This window comes from Hyperolius riggenbachi, chromosome 11 (assembly GCF_040937935.1).
Source record: "Hyperolius riggenbachi isolate aHypRig1 chromosome 11, aHypRig1.pri, whole genome shotgun sequence".
Lineage (NCBI taxonomy): Eukaryota > Metazoa > Chordata > Amphibia > Anura > Hyperoliidae > Hyperolius > Hyperolius riggenbachi.
The window spans coordinates 77,009,054-77,030,803 of record NC_090656.1 but is presented as its reverse complement, the minus strand read 5'-3'; the positions used below and the strand labels follow the sequence as shown (position 1 = coordinate 77,030,803).

General features: G+C 42.3%; 1 protein-coding gene across 1 annotated transcript in view; it reads left to right on the top strand.

The window, feature by feature from the left end:
• CSTF3 (cleavage stimulation factor subunit 3) overlaps positions 1 to 21,750 on the top strand; it is a 155,151-nt gene that overhangs the window by 61,081 nt on the left and 72,320 nt on the right. The window contains exons 4-10 of the mRNA XM_068261813.1: positions 9,941 to 9,973; positions 14,262 to 14,359; positions 17,432 to 17,498; positions 17,586 to 17,620; positions 20,158 to 20,284; positions 20,375 to 20,452; positions 21,455 to 21,617. Of these exons, the coding sequence (XP_068117914.1) occupies positions 9,941 to 9,973; positions 14,262 to 14,359; positions 17,432 to 17,498; positions 17,586 to 17,620; positions 20,158 to 20,284; positions 20,375 to 20,452; positions 21,455 to 21,617 (601 nt within the window). The remainder of the gene's footprint in view (positions 1 to 9,940; positions 9,974 to 14,261; positions 14,360 to 17,431; positions 17,499 to 17,585; positions 17,621 to 20,157; positions 20,285 to 20,374; positions 20,453 to 21,454; positions 21,618 to 21,750) is intronic.

The window sequence follows — 21,750 nt, the reverse complement described above, 5'->3', positions numbered from 1 at the left end:
TGTTTGTAAACACTGCCTAAAACTTAATTACAAGCCAGGATTGCAGCAGAGAGTGGCAGAAACAGCACAGAGAGGGACAGGAGAAAATAAGGAATAGAATGGTATGCTTTTTCGTGTAAGAATATTAGAGTACAGATTCTCTTTAATAGTACAGTGGCGCATTTTGGCATGTCTAGCCACCCCCCTTCCCCCCCCCCCCCCCGCACCTATCCCACCCAAGCTGTCTGCCCTCCTAAGCTAACACTGTTACCCTGGGGCCCAGAAGCAACAGCCCGCACCAGGCACCAGCATTGGTCCAGTGTCTAGCTCCATACAATTTTCATTACATTTGCATGCAAGTCAGAAAAATTAGCGTCTCATTGATCATCTCCTCTTTTAAGGTACACTGCAGCAATGCACTGAACCTAGCAATGCACTAGGCAAGTATGATTCATCCAATTTTCCTAAAACTCCCCACACCTATAGCTCTGAGTGGAGTTGTGTAAAGCTGAACCTTCCGCAAGGACGCGGAAGAGGCGATCCGGCGGCTAATCGAGCCGCCGGATCGGAGCCTCATCTACTCGTGTAGATGAGGCTTAAGATGCACAAAGGAAGTGATATTCAAATGTTTAGATAGCAGGCAGATGCAAAGTTGAGCACAAAATGTACAGTATAAGACATTTCTGCGCAACACAAAATGGCAGCAGACAAATCCGAACTACTTGTTAAGCAGCTTGAGACGGATTTGCTTATTTCCTATGGAGCAAATTTTTCTGCTCAGCTGTACCAAGGACTAGTATAGAAAGGAATTCAAGGGGACCTGTAGTGAAAATAACAATGAATACTTTTTTTTTTTTTTTAATTCATAAAACATTTAGTCAGTGTTCGCCCATTGTAAAATCTTTTCTCTCCCCAATTTACATTCTGAAATTTATAACAGGTGGCTACAACTTTAGTCCTGCCAGGTGATCTTTGTGCGTAGAATTCTCAGTAAGCAAACATTCCACAGATTGACATATGGCTTGATTACACAGTAAACAGTTAGGACCATGGTCATGATGTCACACATTGGGAGGGGTTTTACCTCAATATCATGATGGGGACTGCAGCAACTGGTTAATTTGTTAGATTATTTTCCAGTAATTTATAACTAAACTCATATCACAATCACAGGAATTGCATACTTTTGTTACTTGCAGTGGTTATGTTGATATCTTTTTTACTTTGTAAGCAAGTAATTTAATATGGTAGCTATCTTGGATGGGTACCCTCTAAAATTTTGTACACAATAAATAGTTCTTGGTTGATAATCGGGGCTGCCTCTGCCAGGAATCCAGCTCATATACACTGGCCTGAACCGCCTTCACCTGTTAGCAAGCAATCCATCTGGTAAATTGGTTTAGCATTGTTCTCCTGCTCTCCCCGCCAACTCTGTGCCACTCTGTAGTGTGCTGCATCCCTCTGCTCCCGGCCACATCAACAGAACACACTTCTGTACAACATCGGGCCCTGAATCGAGTTCCGATCTCGGCAGCTGACAGAATTTGAAGGTTGTGTATGCACCTTATGACATTCCAGCAGCCCTGCAGTGTTCTCAGAACCAGTTTGAGATCCATTGGCCATGCACACACATGCTGTTCAGCAAATTCAATACTGCCCAGATCTATATCAAACCTGGAGCAATATGCAATTCACTTTTTTACCTAGGAGATAATTTCTCATCTTCAATTTAGAATAATTTTCCAGCACTTTTCAGCTAAAAAAAATTACCAAAAAGTAGGTGAAAGGTACTATATCAAAATTATTTTGAGTATTTTCTTGATTTTGGGGGGCTTAAAAGGCATTTTATTAACAAGTTTAAATTTGTGTCCTAGGTGAAAAGTCAGGAAAAAAAAGTGAATTGCATATGGCCTCTGGGTTTTCTCCAAGGTGAAATTTTCAAACTCGTCAATAAAATGCCTTTTAAACAACCAGCAAGCAAGAAAATTTAAAATAGTTTTGACAGTACTTTTTGACCCACTTTTTGATACTTTTTCATTGCAAAGTGCTGAATAGTTACTTTAAATAGTAGATGAAAAATTATCTCTTAGGAGAAAACTGAGGTGAAAAATGTTATTGCATATGGGCTCTAGGGTCAGATGCAATTCACTTTTTCATCTGAGTTTTCTTCTAGGTGATAATTTTACATTTTTCAATAAAATGTTTTAAATCACCAGCAAGCAAGAAAATACTCAAAATAATTTTGATAGTACTCACGCACCTACTTCTTAGTACTTTTTCAGTTAAAAAGTGTTGGAAAGTTATTTTAAATAGATCAAAAAAATGATCTAGAAGAAAACACAGGAGAAAAGTGGAATTGCATTTGGGCCCTGGGCTCACATGCAATTAACCTTTTCTCCTGAGTTTTCTCTTAGGAGATTAATTTCATCTTCTCTTTTAAAATAACTTTTCAGCATTTTACAATTGGAAAAAAAAATACCCAAAATTTGGTGACCAAGGTACTATCAAAATAATTTTGAGTACTTTTTTGCTTGCTTATGGTTTAAAAGGCATTTTATGACAAGGTTTAAAAATATGCATACCTAATGAATACATTGCCGGGAGGCTTGGGTGCAGGATACAGCTGATATACAGCATATCCTGCTCCTGCACAAGTCCCTGCAGCGCTAATTACTGTTCCCCCTCTCGGTCCACGGGAATTCGGCTTCCAGCTATTGCTGGCGGTCTAACTAGTGTTTTAAAAATAACTTAAGCACCGTCTTCTGATATCGCCGAAGTTACTCACTGTGTGCCGCTGTACCCGTAATTCCTATTACGGTCTATGGTGGCGCCAGCTGTGCCTAAATCTCCTGCACTGTTCTTACATCGTTCGTAAAACTATCACCTAGGAGAAAAAGTGAATTGCATATGGGCTCTGGAACGTTCGACCAACCCCTCACATTTGACAAAATGGGGGTTGCTTGGATCCATACTCTTGTAGCCATACACTGGTCGATTTGCCATTAGATCGACCAGCTGACAGATCCCTATCTGATCGAATCTGATCAGAGAGGGATCGTATGGCTGCCTTTACTGCAAACAGATTGTGAATCGATTTCAGCCTGAAACCGATCACAATCTGTGGAGCCGCCGCTGCCGCCCGTCCCCCCCTCATACATTACCTGAAGCTTGCTCGGGGTCCTCTTCTCCGTGCTGCACCGCATCCCAGCGTACACTGTGTCACTCCGTGACCAAGAAGTTCAAATAGAGCGCCCTCTACTTGAACTTCCTGGTCACTGGAGTGACACAGGAAGTTAATGTACGCTGGGATGGAAGCAAGAGCGGTGCAGCGCGGAGAAGATGCCCGGGAGCCAGCGTCAGGTAATGTATAACTGTATCGGATTGGCCGCCGCTAGCGACACACTCCCTACCCGTGGGCGATCGACGGAAGTAACCCGCATGGCGCGATCGATGGACCGATCCGATTTCGGGAGGAAATCGGATCGGCGGGTGCGTTTAGCGCGAACGATTGGCAGCAGATTCGATCCCAGTGATCGAATCTGCTGTCGAATTGGCGGCAAGTCGGGCCAGTGTATGGCCAGCTTTATAGTGGTCCAATCACCTAATTTCCAAGTTTGATTATATAGTTGGTATCACATCATATACTATTTTTTTTGTCAAGAAACAGTGGCTCATATGCAATTCACTTTTTCTCTTGAGTTTTCTTCTAGGTGATATTTTCGCAACTTGTAAATAGCCTTTTAAACCATCAGCAAGCAAGAAAATACTCAAAATCTTTGATAGTATTTGTTCATCTACTTTTTGGTACTTTTTCAATTGCAAAGTGCTGAAAAATTATTTTAAAAAACAAGGAGAAAAATTATCTCCTGGGAGTTAACTCAGGAGGAAAAGCTAATTGCATATGGGCCAGTATGTTTTCATATTAGCTTCACTGGCATTTGTATGAGGAGACGTCTTAGGTAAAAATATCAATATCTTCCTTACAGGTTCATTCTGGGAGAATGATGCCATCTGTAAGGCCTCTTTTCCCCGAGCAGGTGAAGGCAGTGAATTCACCGCCTGTCAGCTTCTCCCGGCCAGGCGGCTGCTAGCGCTCGCGCAGGCGGTGGACAGAAAGTTGCATCTGGAGATGGCGGCTCATGTGCTCAGACGCGACATGAGTTTTTTTGCCGCTAGGCTGCTGCATGACACGTGCTGTGTTACCAAAGCTTATATTAGGCTGCATGTAATTGCAGCCGAATAACGTTTGTGACTGGCAGTCGGGGGGCTGAACTGCTTGACAGACGATCAGTTCAGCCATCCATGGAAAAGAGTCCTCTACATACAGGGGAATAGAGCACAAGTATGGCGCTCATCACAAGGTGGAAGACGCTAATCTAATATTTAGGAAAAGTTTGCTACTTCTGCCCTCTTCATTGAGGAGTAACACAAATCAGAAGTGTATATTGATTTCTGCATGTCTAATTAAGCTTTATTTTATTGACATTTAGTGGCACATTGGATAAGTAGTTTAGTAAACCTGCATGAATACTGCATTGCCTGATTTTACAGATCGCAGGTAGAGGGACACTTTACAAGCACCTCTTACCTTAAAATCTGGCAAACCATTAGGTTTCATAAGCTAGAAGCTGTAGTGACTTTTCTGAGCTATTTTTTAGCCATCTGTGCTTTCTGAGAGCTTTTTAGCTACTTAAGGACCAAGCTGATTGAAATCTACGCCCTGTTTTGGTGGTTACCTGGCTGGCAGGGCATAGATTTCAATCAGCCGTCGCTGCACGCATCTGCCGTTTCCGCAGCTCACTTGCTCTGCCTGTCTCAATGACGGCAAAGCCCTGTGAGCGGGTCGGGAGCCGATTTCATTTGCTCCTGGCGCTGTCTATCAATGAAAGCGACTCCGATTGGCTTACATTGATAGGCAGTGTCAGGAGCGAAAGCGGCTCCTGACCGACTCACAGGAACTCTGCCGTCATAGAGACGGCAGAGTGGGTGGCCCAGGTTACCGACGTGCGGTGGGTATGTGAGGTGATTCGTTGTTGTCCGACTGGATTCCGCCATTTCTGTACCAGCAGTCTCTGGTCCTTAAGGGGGTAAAAACCGCTGGTACTTAAGTGGTTAAAAAATGCTCCCATTGACTTACATTAAAATTGCCGTACAATTGTGCAAATTTTCCCAAGATTTTAGTGTAAGTCAATGGGAGCGTTTTTAAAAAAAAAAAAACTCAGAAAATGCTGATGGCTAAAAAGTGTTCACTGTGTCTGAGCCCTAAGGCCCCTTTCGCAATCGTGCCATGTTTCTGCAATTGAACCACAACGGCCCCGATAGGTTGCAATGCACGTTACTGCTGTGGTCTGACCATACAGTGAGGCATACTTTACACTGAAAGTATGCCTCACTTCCAGGTTGACCCTGCATCATGCACTGCAGCTCTTGCATTGCCCTTGATGGCACCCGCTGCATTGCCATCACTGTGATAACCCCACAGGGGTGTGGGGATTTTGTGATGTGACACAGTAAGTGTAAAGGGTCTTTACTGGTGAAAAGTTTTAACAGATCAATCTCTATAGCCAGAAGTATTTTTTTTTTTTTTGAGTCTGCTGCTGACGTTTCTGGTATCGTAGCAGACCCCACTGTTCAGTGGGTCGATTGCATTCAGAAGTTGTTTGCTGACTCACTGGCTGCTCACATACTCTGATGTGGGTGAGAAATGCTTGAAGTCCCTTTATGTGTAATTGGTTAGTTTGCATCACGTGACTCGGGGGAATCCAGTAGTGGTGAGAGCAATGCAGCTGGTTCCTTGGTGTTGATCGCATAACACAGGGCAATCTTTGGTCCCTTCTGGACGGACTGCAGAAATTCTACAATTTACAGCAAGGAAATCGAAAGCTGTTTTTGCAGCTTCTTATGATTGTGCCACTTTGTCTTGTTTTGATCTTATTTAAAAGAAAATTCTTTTTTATAGGTACATTTTTTATGCTATCGTAGATTTAGCAGCAAGTATGCTTGGTTAGCACACTGATGTTACTTTCTGTGCTTATTACTGCTGAAATATTTTACAAAGTGGCAGACTTAAGTGGCCTGAAAGCCAGCATTTCTACTTTGCTTTAAAAGATTCCTCACAGCTTGAAAGCTACTATCCCAGAAAAAAAAATGTAGCAGAACATCACTGAAATGGTTAAACAAAGCACTTTCTCCTGCTATTCAGTTTCAAATCCGCATCCAAACTGGAGATAACAGTATCTTTTTTTTTTTTTGTTAAACACAAATGTATCAACACTGGAATGTAAACAAACACTTTCTGAGAAACTGTCTGCTTCAGGCACACACAGAGTTCAGAATAGCTCATTAGAGGATTTTCATATATAATAAAAAGCTGTTATAATAGAAAAAGAATAAAATGCAATGCCAGCTTTCAGGGTAAGAAAAACTACACTTTGGAAACTTGTAATTTGTAAACAGACAATATTACGTGAGCACAAAAGCAAATATAACTATGATTAATAAAAAGTAGGAAAACACATTTTTATTGAATGTTATGTCAGAGTTTCAGACCACTTTAAAGGGACTCCGAGGTCAACTTAAAAATGAAAATAGTACTCACCCGGGGCTTTCTCCAGCCCAGTGCTGGTCGGGAGGTCCCACGACGGCGTCCTGGTTCCTCTCCTAGTCCCCGCTCCAGAATGGCTGCCCGGCGGTAGCCCGGCGACACTTGGGCAAGTGTCGGGCTCCTCCTTCCGCGTATGACGCGGCTGACGTCACCACGCCGGCCGCCTCACGTCAACACGGCGGCCGGCGTGGTGACGTCAGCCGCATCATACGCGGAAGAAGGAGCCTAACACTTGCCCAAGTACCGCCGGGGCAGCCATTCCGGAGCGGGGACTAGTAGAGGAGCCAGGACACCGTCGTGGGAGAAAGCCCCGGGTGAGTACTATTTTCATTTTTAAGTTGACCTCGGAGTCCCTTTAAGGATCAATAATCTTTTCAGGATATAGCATACTACTATTATTATTTATTGTATTTATAAATCGTCAACATATTGCGTAGTGTACAGGTCACCATAGATAAATGGGTTAGCATACAAGGAAGGACATACAGCAAACTCGCAACAAAAACAAGATCATGCAAATGATTTGATAACAGTACAGTGTCATAGGTCAAAATAGAGACTGTTCTAGTCTACAGGTGGGGGGGATTGACAGTAAGATTGCATAATCAAGCTGGAAACACTAGGGAGAAGGGCCCTGTCAGAGGCTTACAATCTAAAGGGTAGGTAAAAGTTTAATCAGTAAAACACACTGAGAAAAGACTACATAATAAAAAGCTGGATTGTTTATCAAGAGAATGGCCTCTCTACTCATAGACTGGATACTATCATTCAACAGGGGTTAAAATCTTTGGAGAACATGAGTGATCAGAAGACTCTTTGTAAACAGGATACCATTCAATATTGTTTACAGTGTTTTATTTTGAATGTATATCAATTCAAAGACTACACAAAGGCCTCAATTCACGGAGCATTATCAAACGTTTATCAAACACTTATCAAACGTTTGATAATTTACCTCATGGGTAAAATCTCATTTTGAATTCACTAAGGTGTTATATATTTGTTGAACGTTTTATTGGTAAAACATTCAATAAATATATAACACCTTAGTGAATTTAAAATGAGATTTTACCCATGAGGTAAATTATCAAACGTTTGATAAAGTGTTTGATAAACGTTTGATAATGCTTCGTGAATTGAGGCCATAATAGAGTAATTACTAAATAAACAGACCACAACAACAAGAGATGAACTTCCTTGGTGTGTATGGGATTATTTCTCCAGTTTGGAAAAATATGCTACAATGTTCTTGTCTAACCCTTTTGTGACCTGCAACTATGAACTCACTGAAAGCAAATCTAAAACAAAAATAAATTTATCAGATAATGAATTGTATGTATAAAACAGCTAAGGGCTGGTACACACTGCTGCGTCAGCGCTGTGTTTTTAAAATCGTATGCGATTTTTAATCGCAAAACCTTCATGAAAATAGAAAAATTGCATCGCACCAGTGTGTACAGGTCATCACGATTTTCATGATTGTTTTTTAAAAAGGCCTTGCGATTAAAAAAAGCATGAGATTTTAAAAACGCACTGACAACACAGCCGTGTGCAGGCCCTTGGAAATAGAACATAAGTAGCAAAAAAAAAATTCTCATTGTTTTCCAGTCCAGGAAAAGTAAAAAAAAAAATTCAGTTATCTATGCAAAAAAGTTTGAGCTATTCAACCCAACTTGGGTCAAATAAAGTCCTGTTTTTTGAAGCACTTAAACAGCCAAGAAACAGTGAGGGCCAGTGCACACCAAAAAGCGGTAACATAATCGCAAATGCTCAGCACTTTTTGAAGTGATTTTTCAGAGCGATTCTAGGCATGTGTCTAGAGATTTTCTAATCATGCTTAGTGATTTTTGGAGCGTCTTGGTGTAGCCTTTTTGTATTTTTGTATTTTTGTTACATTAGAGCTTCTGTAACAATATCGCTTGGAATATCGCTCTGCTCTAGCGCTTTTCAGAGTAATTTTCCACATTGGGGCTGAATCGCCTCAGAAAAGTGCAGAAATGCTGCAGGACCCGCGTTTAGGAGAAAATCACATCGCTCTGGTGTGATCCATCCCATTCAAATACATTAGCCAAGTGCCGCAGCGATGTCGGTGGAAGCCTGCGATGGGAACAGGTGATATTTATGTCCTGACAGGCATGAACAGGATGTAGCTTTCACCTGTGGCAGAGCCGAAAACGTTAAAGGACAACTGAAGCAAAAGGGATATAGAAGCTGCCATATATATTTTATTTTAAGCAATACTAGTTGCCTGGCTGTCCTGCTTATCATCTGCCTCTAATGCATTTAGCCATAGACCATGAACAAGCATGCAGCAGATCAGGGGTTTCTGACAGATCTGTTAAGACTAGCTGCATGCGTGTTTCTGGTGTGTGATTTAGACACTACTGGAGCCAAGTAGATCAGCAGGCCTGCCAGGCAACTGAAGGAAATAAATATGTCAGCCTCTATATTTTTCTCACTTCAGTTTCCCTTAAATCATGATTGCCTCCATGACAGTTTTTACTGCACAACTCTTCAAGGGCACTTCTGAAGTCTGTGTTGTGGGACTTTGATTTAATAGGACCACTCAGCAGTCTGGAGGTTATACTGAGTACCATCACACAGTGAAAACCCAGGAAGGGCAACAAGAGAGATGAGGGGCACCGCTCTGCACTGCATATTGCAATAGAAGATTTATAGCAAATGCAGCCAGAAGATGTTTTTTGTTTTTAAGAAAATGCCTCCATGTTCAGAACCAAACGGCTTCTGGTGGAGCTCTATGTAAAGCAGTTATCACATAGGGATGGTCATTGAGGTGCAATTAGTTCTGAGTTGGTTTCAAAATTATAACAAATTAATGCAGGTTGAAAATGAGCCAATTGAATAACACCAAGGTGGAGTTCAACTGGATCCTTTTCAAGTTGCAAATATTTGCATAATTCTGCTCCAACTCTGAATTTTTTGCATCTCATTGTCCAGGCAGACAGCTGTCACACAGGCGAATGACACCCCACCCTTTATACATGTCAGCTTTTCAGATGCCTCTGTGAATTTGCCTGTTCATTGGAATCTGTACTGATGTCCTCAAACTGCTTAATTACTGTCCAATGAGTAGGCAGGTGACATAGGAAGATGTGATTTTCAAATGGAAAGGATTGTGTCACTTGCTGTGCGGTTTTATCAGCACAGTTTTCTCTGAACTTAATGTACCTAAATTACTTACACTTATGTGCCAATTGGATTTAAATTAATATAGTATATGTATAAAGCAAGTAAGCTAAAAGAGAAAACAACGTAACCAATAATTAACTAATGCTATGAGATTATGGCAGGCAACTAATTCTTTTTCTTTTTCCCCTTTGTTCAATTTGTACACAGATTAAAGCAAAAAATTATGACAAAGTTGAAAAGGTGAGTTTGAAGAATTTTTAGCTTTGTTATGCAGTAATCCAAAAATACACAATTGGTTATATTTGTCAATCCAAAACTTCTGGTGTTGTAATCAGTCTTTGAAATTGTCTCTGGGTCACAAATCACTGTTCTGCATGTTCAACTTCCTATTGCCTATTAATGTTCTCTTGGCTCTTCGGACATTTCTTCAAAAACGGATATTTTGCGCTTGATATACTGATGGTATGTTTTCCTACGGCATCTCCTGCCATCCCTGAGGATCTGAAGTGGGAATGTCAACCGTTGGCTGTATATTTTGAAAGCTGTCTGTTACTAGTGAGTAAAAAATCGCAGGCTGTGCCTGTGTCATATTAGAGCACACATGCCAAACTCCGGCCCATATTGCCCGTAGAGCTATCAAATTTGGCCCCTACGTGCTTTCCCTACATTTCATTATGTTTGGCCCACTTTAGACCACCATGGAAGCTATATTGGAGGTAAATCCCTATATCACCAGGCAAGCCATATAGGGAAGAGGGGGTAAAGCACTAGATACCGGGGAACTGTATAGGGGAGGAAGGAGGGGGCACTAGACACCAGGGAACTGTATAGGGGAGGGAGGTGGGCTACTAGAAACCAGGGAAGTTTATAGGGGGTAAGGGCCATTAAACATGGAACTTTATAGGGGAGGGAAAGGGGCATTGGACACCAGGAAACTTTGAGGGAGGGAGGTGGCCACTAGACATTGAGGTTAGCCGGCGACTTGGTCCAAGTGTTTGGCCCACTTTGTATTTGAGTTTGACACCCCTGTATTGGAGGGAAAAAACAAACCTGACCTGTTTTTTTTTTCATTTTAGTAAACATTTGCTGCTCTTGCCTAGCAGCTGATAGTGAGGCTAAGGGCCCGTTCACACTGCACGCGTTTCCAGCCGCGTTTTGGAAATGCGTGCAGGTGGCCGACACGCAGGACATCAGACATTGCATAGAGTGCAATGTCTGATGTTCACACTGCATGCGTTCCGGACCTGTGCAGTCCGGGAACGCATGCTGCACGCAGATTTTACAAAAACGCGCGGCTGTCCCATTCACTTTTCAGTGATGGGATCAGCCACGCAACGCATACGAACGCGGATGGCGTGCGTTCGTACACGTTGCGGTCCGCATGCGTGGCTGTCCGCATTTTGCAGTCTGAACGGGCCCTAAGTAAAGATCTACCTGATGTAAAGCCCAACTAAACTGAAAACAGAACAGGGCAGATCCTAAGAGCTAAGTTTTCAAATTGAAAATCCAATTGCAAAGCTCTGTTTGCTGCAGCTGTGCACCTCTCCAAAGAGACCTCTCCTGCTGATTAGTTTCCTGACACAAGTTTGAGGTCTTACAAATGCTCACCCCCTACATCATGTGAACTACAAGTCCCACCTTACTCACCTAGACACATAATTTGTACTGTAATGCAGGACAGCAGGGAATGTAATATGGCAGCTATTGTGTTTCCTAATTTTGGAGTCTCATGGTCACGCCTGTTTGACCCACCCAGGACAGCTGTACTGCAGTGACAAGCACATCTGGCCCATGAGAGAGCGTTCTCTAGCACTTTGCGTCTGTACATTGTTTACTCACTATGAACCTATTATACATAATGTAGTGCAGAGAGGTGATCACAATTCTGAACTACTTCTTCCCCTCCACTGCCCTGACTCTCCATTCATCCTAGTGGTGTGGTTCATTCCAGCTGAGGTACAATGATCCCCTGTGTAGGAAACGTGTACAAGTGCATTTTCAAGCAGCGGAGAGGGATGGCCTCATTCACCTGTATAGAATGAAGCTGTGCTGCTTTGTAGAGCACCCGGCACCCCTGGCAGTGTGAATGGTAGGGCTCCAGAAATGTTTACACCCTCTCCCTTGCCAACCACTTATGACCTTCACAGCCTGGGTGCCCATCTTGCAAGGGTCATAAAATAAGTGTGGACATCGCAATCTTAACATCCATAACAAGCGTAGCCCCAAAAATGCCTGATCTGAAGGATGGACCCCTTTATCAGAGGGAGTGAAGTATTAGTTGGGGCCCCATTACAGTTCTGGGACCCCTGCAATCGCAGTGGCTGCTCCCCTGTAGTTATGCCCCTGCTTACCTATCAAGAGGGAGGGCTCTGGGTCCTATAGAGCAGAGTTCCCCAACTCTGTCCTCAAGGCCGACCAACAGTACATGTTTTGTAGAAAATCACACACATGCACGGGTGGAGTAATTGTTGCAGCAGAGCTGATTGACTACGTCTGTCGATTTATACAAAACATGCACTGTTGGTGGGCCTTGAGGACAGGGTTGGGGAACACTGCTCATAGAGCCTTCCTCTCGCGGTCCCCTCGTTCCAGCAATGTCACCCCACATTTGAATCCCCCACTCGGAGGCTTCAGAAGTCTTCAGGAGCCCGAGTACTCCCCAAAGACAGGCGCAGTATAGAGCCACCTGTCTTTAGGAGCACTTGGGCTCCCGAAGACCTCCAAAGCCCCCCTGGGTGGCACAGAGCAGTATTTCGACTGATTGGTTGAATTCTGGTAACGGGGGTGAAGGTGCTGAAATAAAGGGACCATGAGAAGAACGGGAAGGCTCTATTTTTTATTTGTTTTTTAAATGGCATTAGAAATTGCATTGTTCAGGTCTAAGTTTTTAGTTGGGCTTCTAGTTCTGAATTGGTCTGTGGCCTTGAAGACCCTTGTTAAACCATGGCTATAGTGTTTACGCATGCCTATATTATAACTCAGGTAAGAAGATGCCAGCTAGGATGTAGTTTTATGACATTGACAGGGGATATTCCCCCTCCAGTTCTTTGCAGCATGTGAATTGTCCGCTCTGCCAGCTATGGATGATCCACTTACCTAGCCTACTCCTATCCACGGAGAGTGCCCTGCTGTGTCACCTTTTGATTCTCCTTAGTTTACATGCCATGCTGTACTGAGCAGTCGTGGAATATAAACTGACAGAAATCTTTGTGCAAGGGCTTGTGGCACATACCAAGGGAAGCTGGCTGTACATTGGCAAATGGTGGTCCTCTGTAACACAGTGCAGGGAAACATTGACGTGTCTCAGAAGAACTGTGGACACATTTTTGGGGGTAATCATTATAAAACCATTTTTCCTGATGGTACCACAGGAAGTAAACTTACCACATGACAATTGGCTTAATTTTCTAAGATAACTCCAGCCTGAAGAGCATAGATGGAAATGGATGATCCAGAAAACCTGATCTGGACTTAGTTTAAAGTGTTTACAGCCTTCAGGTGGGGGTATATCCGTGCACAAGAGGTGAATTATCAGTAGTAAGGTTGTAATATTTATGCACTCACTGCAAGAATATATTTTCTAGTTTTACAGTAGCTGTGTTAATATAAAATACTTATTGCTGTGGGTCTGTGCACGTGACTCCAGTCACCCTCCTCTCAGCAAGGTTTACTGTGATATGATATGACTTAGGCAAAAGTTTCAAACTTAAGCTACATAATAGACATTTTTTTTACGACATCCAGTTTTATTTTACTGCTTACATTGTGTGCTTACATTAGGCCTCTTTCACATTATAAGCCGAAGGGCGTGAATTTACCACCTGCTCACCCTGCACCGGCCGGGCACTTGCTAATGCTTGGTCCCGTGGTGAAGAGGCAGCCCCCCATGGAGTCAAATTTTGGCGCAGCCGTGGCTGTGCTCAGATGCAACATATTGGCCTCAATTCACTAAGCTTTATCAAACACTTTATCAAACGTTTGATAATTTACCTCGTGGGCAAAATCTAATTTTGAATTCACTATGGTGTTATATATTTATCAAATATTTTATCGATAAAACATTCAATAAATCTATAACCCCTTAGTGAATTCAAAATTAGATTTTACCCATGAGGTAAATTATCAAACGTTTGATAAAGTGTTTGGTAAAGCTTAGTGAATTGAGGCCATTGTGTTTTGTTTGTCACCAAGCAACACCATCTCCTGTCAAAAATGACATGGGTGGTGTTACAAATGCTGCCATTTGAGTTCATTTTAATTGCTCTCAAATTGCGCTCATTGAGAACAGCTGGGATGCTGAACTATCCAACAATCCCGCAGTTCAGCCTTCTCTGTGAAGGAGGCATAATGAATGGAAAATAGTATTTCCAAATTATTTGCGATGGGGTAGTCTCATTTAATGTATTCTAGTTTAAATTATTTCATGACATGTTGAGTAAAAGCAGATAAGGTGGTTACTGTCAAACATTAACATCACATATGTGAAGAGCAGTCTGTACAGACTTTTTGTGTTGAATTGTATTCACAGTTATTTCAGAGATGCCTCATGAAGGTCTTACACATAGATCTTTGGAAATGTTACGTGTCCTACGTGCGCGAGACCAAAGGGAAACTGCCAAGTTACAAGTAAGTTTACACAGGCGTGAATAAGGAAGACATTTTGAGGGTGTATGGATGTGCTGCCCTGACACTTCTAATCTATGTTTAATTTTAATATATATCATACACCACACACGTACTGGACCCTCAGTTCTGCTATTTCTCTGCTTATTTATATTAGCAGCATTTATACCACACAAAGTGAAATATGAGCCTGCATTTACATGGCTGTGACACCTCCACTGCTACACTTTATGAAGTATGTAAAGCGGTCTGGGATAGCAGTCAATAAAAATTGTTTCCTTGCTCTTTATTTCCCATAAAGAATGCATTCTGCTCCACAACTAACACCAGACCATAATTCACTTGCTATTGCCCATACAGTCATCCTACTGTTTATTGCCCATACAGTCATCCTACTGTTTATTGCCCATACAGTCATCCTACTTGCGTTTGTCTCAAAGTAATGTAAGCTGTGTAAAGATCACAATTTCCTCCAGCATAGACTACAACACGGCTGGCAACTGGCATTGCAGTGGATGTAGTCAATCAAATTCAGTCTGAAAACTCCAAAGCCTTGTACACACATGCAAGGGTTGTTAACCTGCAGGGATTAGGACTCGATCCCTTGGGTGACAGTTCAGGGTCGAGGCTGTACAGGTGCAGGCTAGCAATAAATCTGTTACTATGGAGGACGACAGAGGAATTACACATGGTGCATGGCAAAGTCGTTTCCAGCGGCCAGGGTGAGTGTGGAGAACAGCTCAGGAAATGCTGTTGAAAACAAAGAAAGCCCTGAGAATCCCCCTTAAAAAGATGGATTGGCCTAAAAACCTGTCATCTGTCACATTTTTTAACTGCCTACTTTTTTCGCGATAGTGGTCCTTTAAGCAATGCAGGGGGCTCCATCACAAATGCTAGATTCTCACCCAAGAAGCTCTTTATCAGCCGCCCTGGCGAAATGTAAACTAGTGTGTGTATGTGTAGCTTTACATCTGCTTACAGTCGCACTGAATCCTGAGAAAAAAAGTCCCTTTTTTATTTTGCTCATCTTTACTAACTGCAATTAGTGCTGTGCAACAAAAACACCAATGGATTTACATAGGCCCAATGTCTATTTCAAAATTTAAAACCTAACTTTTATTCAAGTAGTACTTTTTTTAACCATAGGACAGGATACAATTAGAAAAAAATGGGTTCAACACAGTGTACACATATACAACAGTATCAGCCTGATGCACATTTCACAGCCATAAGAGAGCTACTCCATCAGAGGCAGAAGTCTGCAGTGAGATGTTCCTGATGACAAAGTAAAAAAAAAATAATCAGTTTTAACTTAACAGTCCATGGTATCTCCCAAATGGTTCTTTCCAACTGGGTTCATAACAAAAATTAACCACTTAATGACAAGCTGACTTATAAAAACGTCCTGCTAGAGCCTCTTAATGGCTCCAGGACGTTTTTCTATGTCACAGTGCTGCTGCCGCTGTGCGCGTGCGCGCTCCTGTGTGTGCACGTGCGCGCTCCTGTGTGTGCACGTGCATTTGAAAATACTGGGGGAAAAAAAACCACCAAAGGAAAAAGACACCTTTATTTCCAAATACTATATTGTCACCATACTTTGTACTAGGGGCATAATTAAAATGTTGTGATAACCAGAACACATAGGCAGATAAAATGTGTGGGTTTTATGTACAGTAGCAGCGTTTATATTAAAACCACAATGGGTGAAATTGGAGAAATAGCGTATTTTTCATTTTTTCCTTGTTTTTCCCTTTAAAATGCATAGAAAATAAAGTAATTACTGAAAACAAATATCAACAACAAAAAGCCCACTTGGTGGTGAAAAAAAAAACAAGATATAGATAATTTCATTGTGGTTAGTGGTGATTCAGCTATTGGCAAATGAAAGGGAAGAGCACGGAAAGGTGAAAATCGCTCTTGTCCGTTAGTCCCATTTTACCACTTCACCACAAAGGCACGGTGGCCAGAGGAAAAACATTTCAAATTTGAATGCATAAACTCTACTGTGCAGTGCAGATAAGCCTCTGAACCAAGTGAAAAACAGTCTGTTAACCTTTTTCAGTAACTATGTAGCAAAAAAATGTTTATAAAAGCTCTTATGGTGTGGCTAAGCTATTGGAGCAGAGAGGATATTTTGACCATAGTCCCACTTGTCACTGACGCAGAGACAAGTGGGTTTCAGTGGTATTCACAGTCTAATGTGCATTTGATATTCTTGGGCTAGCTTGGAGGGTGCATGTTTTGTGATGTGGGGAGAAGACATTTAACCCACCTGTGGGTTTATTTGTTGTAGGCAGAAACTGGAGCGTATACACACTCTATGCAGACAGTGTCCTGGTAGGCACTCTAGTGCTGTACAGCTGCTGCCTGATGTATAACACACCATGTAGATAGTGTCCTGGTTAGCACTCAAGTGCTGCAAAGCCACTTTGCTGATTGGGCCTCAATTCACTTGCAGCAGTTAGGTAAAATAATTAGGTCAGTAAAATACTGCATTTGGTATTTTACCGCTCGGCGGATCAGTCAAAATCAGTCCTATCAGTCTGACGACAGACTGTACGCATGTGCAACTAACTGTCGTCAGAACGACCGCCCTGCGGCCAATCTGACGACCCGTAGTTTGTAAAAGTCCGGCGTGCGTACGTGCCTTAGGGAAAAGCCAATTAATTTACCAATCTGTATGTTTCTGGGTTGTGCCCAGATTAGCAGCCAGTGCTTAGGTATTCATAGTTGCACAATCAAACTACAGTATGTACATGAATTTTAGCCCTAAGTTATATAAAGTGTGTGTGTGTATGTATATATATATATATATCTATATCTATATATCTCGCTTATGTTTATAGGGGTGTTAGCCTAATTATGTGGAAATTTTGAGTTCCAATCATATCTTAGCATTGTATTATTAAGAGTTATAAGCATTCTAAAACATTGCAGGAAGTAATAATAAAATACAGAGGCAGTAATCAATAACAGCTGCAGTCCACTTTTCTAGTCGAAAAACAGTGTTTTGTTTTGCTTTATGGACCTTGACATTGATTCCTTTATATACTTTATGATTTATTTTTCTTTCAGAGAAAAAATGGCACAAGCATACGATTTCGCTCTGGATAAAATTGGCATGGAAATAATGTCCTACCAGGTATAATAACTTAGCCTGCTTACACAAACTCAAAACTTACCGCCTTAACTACAGCCGGATTAACATTTTTCCCTCTTTCAATTTCAGATCTGGGTGGATTACATCAATTTTTTGAAAGGCGTGTAAGTGTTTTAGTGGAATCTGTATTATATAAGCTTGAATTACCTTTTCTTTTCCAGTGCTTAGTTCACAGTTGCCTTAAACGCACTTTGCATAGCATTAATTGCAAAAGGTTTCTGCTGTTAATTTTTTATTTTGACAGTAGTAATAATACTACCACTGAGTAAAACTGAACAGCCAAAGAAAGCCTATGATGATTATAACAAGACTAGTCTAATTCTAGCATCCCGCAGCTTTAAAAGCCCAAATCCAGGCTCAGATGTTTAAGCTGCTGAGCATCTGCACAGAACCAGGTAGCTTGTCTTCTGCAGTCTACAAGCCTGCTGTTGCCAAATCCTTTTTAAAATGCCTTATCAGTAACCCTTTTACCAGCCACCTCCTGCAGCAAAGAATTAAAGAGGAGCTTTAACCAAGGATTGATCCAATCAGTAGCTGATTCCCATGAGAAATCTTTACCTTTTCTCGAATAGATCATTGGGGGAGGGGGGGGGGGTCTGTATGGCTGATATTGTGGTGAATCCCCTTCCACAGTGTGATGTCAGGACCTAGGCCCTGACAGTTTCCTGTCTGTGAACAGTGTTGCATTGTGGGAAATAATGTTTTTTCCCAACTGCCAAGCAACCATCATCTCCCTCTGTATGTGTATATATATATCTGTTCTGTTTCTCACTTTGCAATGTATTGATTTGTTTTCCCCTTTTTGCTAAGCCTGATACACATATCCAATTTTGGTTGGCCAATGACTGGCCAAAATGAGGGCCAACAGATTATGAATGCTATGAACAATTGTGTAGCTCTCTCATACTAATTAGAGGTGGTACAATTGGCAAATCAACATTGGATGTGTGTACCATGCTTTACATGAATGCTTACTTTTCAGAGAGCTCAGTATTTATCCTTGCAATCTGAACAGTTTGTAGTGACGACCAATGAGAGGCTGATTTTTCCAATTTCATGCCAATTTTGTAGCAATGGGTATGCAGCTTGGTAGTGAGCCAGTCAGACTCATCGTCTACTGCAATTGATTGGTTCAATTCCAAGCTGCATGCAAACTGCAACAAAATTTGCATAATCCGTATTTTGTTGACCATTCCTAGATACAGAGCCAAACAGCACCTGTCGAGCCTGTTGTTATCTCCTTTAGGGTCCTTTCACACTTCGGCTGTTGCGTTGCACAAAATCGTTGCATCCCGATGCAGGTGCACTGAAAGTCCTATCACAATGATCGGTGTGGCCGGTACCAATGCAGGAACGCACTGCATGAGGTGCATTTTACATGAGACGTGAGGCATACATAAATGATACTGTAATAGTACTGTATGCCTCACTGTATGGCTGCACCACTCCATCAAGGGCTGCTGTGACCTTTCGGCAACGTTGTGGTGTGATTGGAGAATAATTGTGCCACAACAGAATGGGCAAAGTGTGTAAGGAGCCTTAGCTTGGATGATTCAGGCCAGTTGGCTAGATGTTGAAGTGGCTTTTATTGTATTTCATTCAATTTATTTGTACAAAGCTGTGCTGTGGAAGATGAGAACAGCATATGAATCAGTAACATTCATTTATTTATCTGTAATCCTATGGTATGTTTCCTGTGGGGTCATAAAGGGAATGTCCGAGCAAAGAAAAGAAAAAAAAACTACCCAGGGCTTTCTCCAGCCCCTTGCAGCCGACATGTCCCACGCCACACCTCCTTTCTCAGCTGCTGGCCCAGGGTCCCCGCCGGTGCAGAGGCAACCTTGCGAGGTCGTCTTCTACTGCGCCTGTGCGAGCGCTTATTCACCTGCACAGTACACTCCAGACTACGTGGACTTGACAGCGGTGCTCGCACAGACGCAGTAGAGGACAGCGAGGTCGACCTTTGTACCGGGTTGGCGGCTGAGAGCGGAGCTGTGGCGTGGGACATATCGGCTGCAAGGAGCTGGAGGAAGCCCCGGGTAAGTAGATTTTTTTTTTTTTATTTGCTCGGATATTCCTTTTAATTTCTTGCCGACCGCGGGGGGGGGGGGCGGCAATCAGACCCCACCTACAGAGAGCTCTGTTGGTGGGGAGAAAAGGGGGGGGGATCACTTGTGTGCTGTGTTGTATGGCCCTGCAGCTTGGCCTTAAAGCTGCAGTGGCCAACTAAACAGAAAATAGCCTGGTCACTAGGGGGGTTTAACACCATGGTCCTCGAGGTGAAGGGTGGTGTCTATATAACTGCATGAAAAAAATCTGCAGTTCAGGTCTGTCTTCCATACTCTTTGACTGGTATACATGATGCAATTTCCCGTCAGATTGACGGTCAAATTGATAATTTCCAACAGTTCCGATCATTTTTGGATCGATTATGTATAAATGATCACAAATCAGATCAGACCGGTTGTAAATTATCACTTCGACCCGTCTGTCTGACGGAACATTGCATGGTGTGTAGCAAGCATAAAACCCGCTTTATCTGATACTTTGTGAGAGTTATAATCTCTTCATAATTTTCTAGAGAATGTGATTGGTACATTTGCATTGAGTTAGCTGCTCATTGCTGTTTCTTGTCAATCAGGGAAGCTGTGGGGTCTTATGCAGAAAACCAAAGAATCACAGCTGTGCGCAGAGTCTACCAGAGAGGTTGTGTCAATCCAATGATTAACATCGAGCAGCTCTGGAGAGATTATAACAAGTATGAAGAGGCAAGTCCAGCATCAAGACATTACTGTATTGTTTGTGCAAAGATGTTGGCTGTCTGACATGGCTGGAAATCCTTCATTCTCTTTCTCCAGGGTATTAACGTTCATCTGGCAAAGAAGATGATAGAAGACCGCAGCAGAGATTATATGAACGCCAGGAGAGTAGCGAAGGTGAGTGGCAGCACTGTGAGCCATGACTGACATGCTGGCGAGGTATTCACTGTCTGCTTCTGCTGCAGAGTACTAACAGGCTTAAGCCCAACGAAAACCACATTTCAGCAAGGCAAATTCTACAAGCAATAATGCTACGTATAAGTATTACATTAAAAAGGAACATTTCAAATAAAAAAATCATTTGTACAGCTGTCCATACATGCTTTAAGTGAAACTAAATTTAGAACTTCCTCTCTGCTCTTAAAGATTAGTCACAGTGTGGTAACCTTTGTTGACAAAACATTTATTTATTATAATTTATGGAAATCCTAAAAAACAAAACAAAAAACACCCTGAAGTTTAAAGCCCGGTTCACATTCGCGTTTGCCAACGGAACTGGCCGTACGGATCCGTGGTCCGTTCCGCTGAATGGACAAAAAATGCTGCAGGACCCAATTTTCCGGACTGTTTCGCTCAGCGGAACGGAACTGTAGGGTTTTGCAGCATATAGGAACCAATGAAAATGGACGTTTTACAACACACTGGCTGTAAACGGACCGTTTTCACCGGATCCGGCTGGCCTGATTCGTATGTCCGGTTCCGTAAAACAACGCTAATGTGAACCGGGCCTTACTTGGTTTCACTTCTGAAGGCACTGAAAGGGTTAAGCTTCAGTGTTCACTATATGCAGATCTCTCCTGCAGGTTATTCACAGTTCCTGATGAGAAATAATTAGATAGGTTTATCTGCCTAAATAAACGCCTTATACAGAGAAGTGAATATCTTCAGCAACTATATGAGGAATAAAGACTTTTCATTGGGTGTTGTGCAAGAGTTTGGGTCGGTTTTAGGATCTCTTGGGTCTATTATTTCCTGTTATCAGAAACTACACTTACCTCCTGTGAACTTAACAGAGAAGGTTAAAGCATTCAGATGAGCGCCTGACTGTTGAATGAACTTACATTGTAATAAGACTGTGATGTTGCAAACTGTTTAGCATTGTTCTTATTATCTTTACAGGAATACGAAACGGTGATGAAAGGCCTAGATCGCAATGCTCCTTCTGTGCCCCCCCAGAATACCCCACAGGAGGCTCAGCAGGTGGAAATGTGGAAAAAATACATACAGTGGGAGAAGAGCAACCCCCTCCGGACAGAGGACCAGACCCTCATAACAAAGAGAGGTGCAGAGCTGTTAGATGAGTAATGTGCTTCCAAGGATCACTTTTACACAGCTTCATGCTCTTGACCAGGCATGGGCAAACTCGGCCCTCCAGCTGTTAAGGAACTACAAGTCCCACAATGCATTTGCCTTTA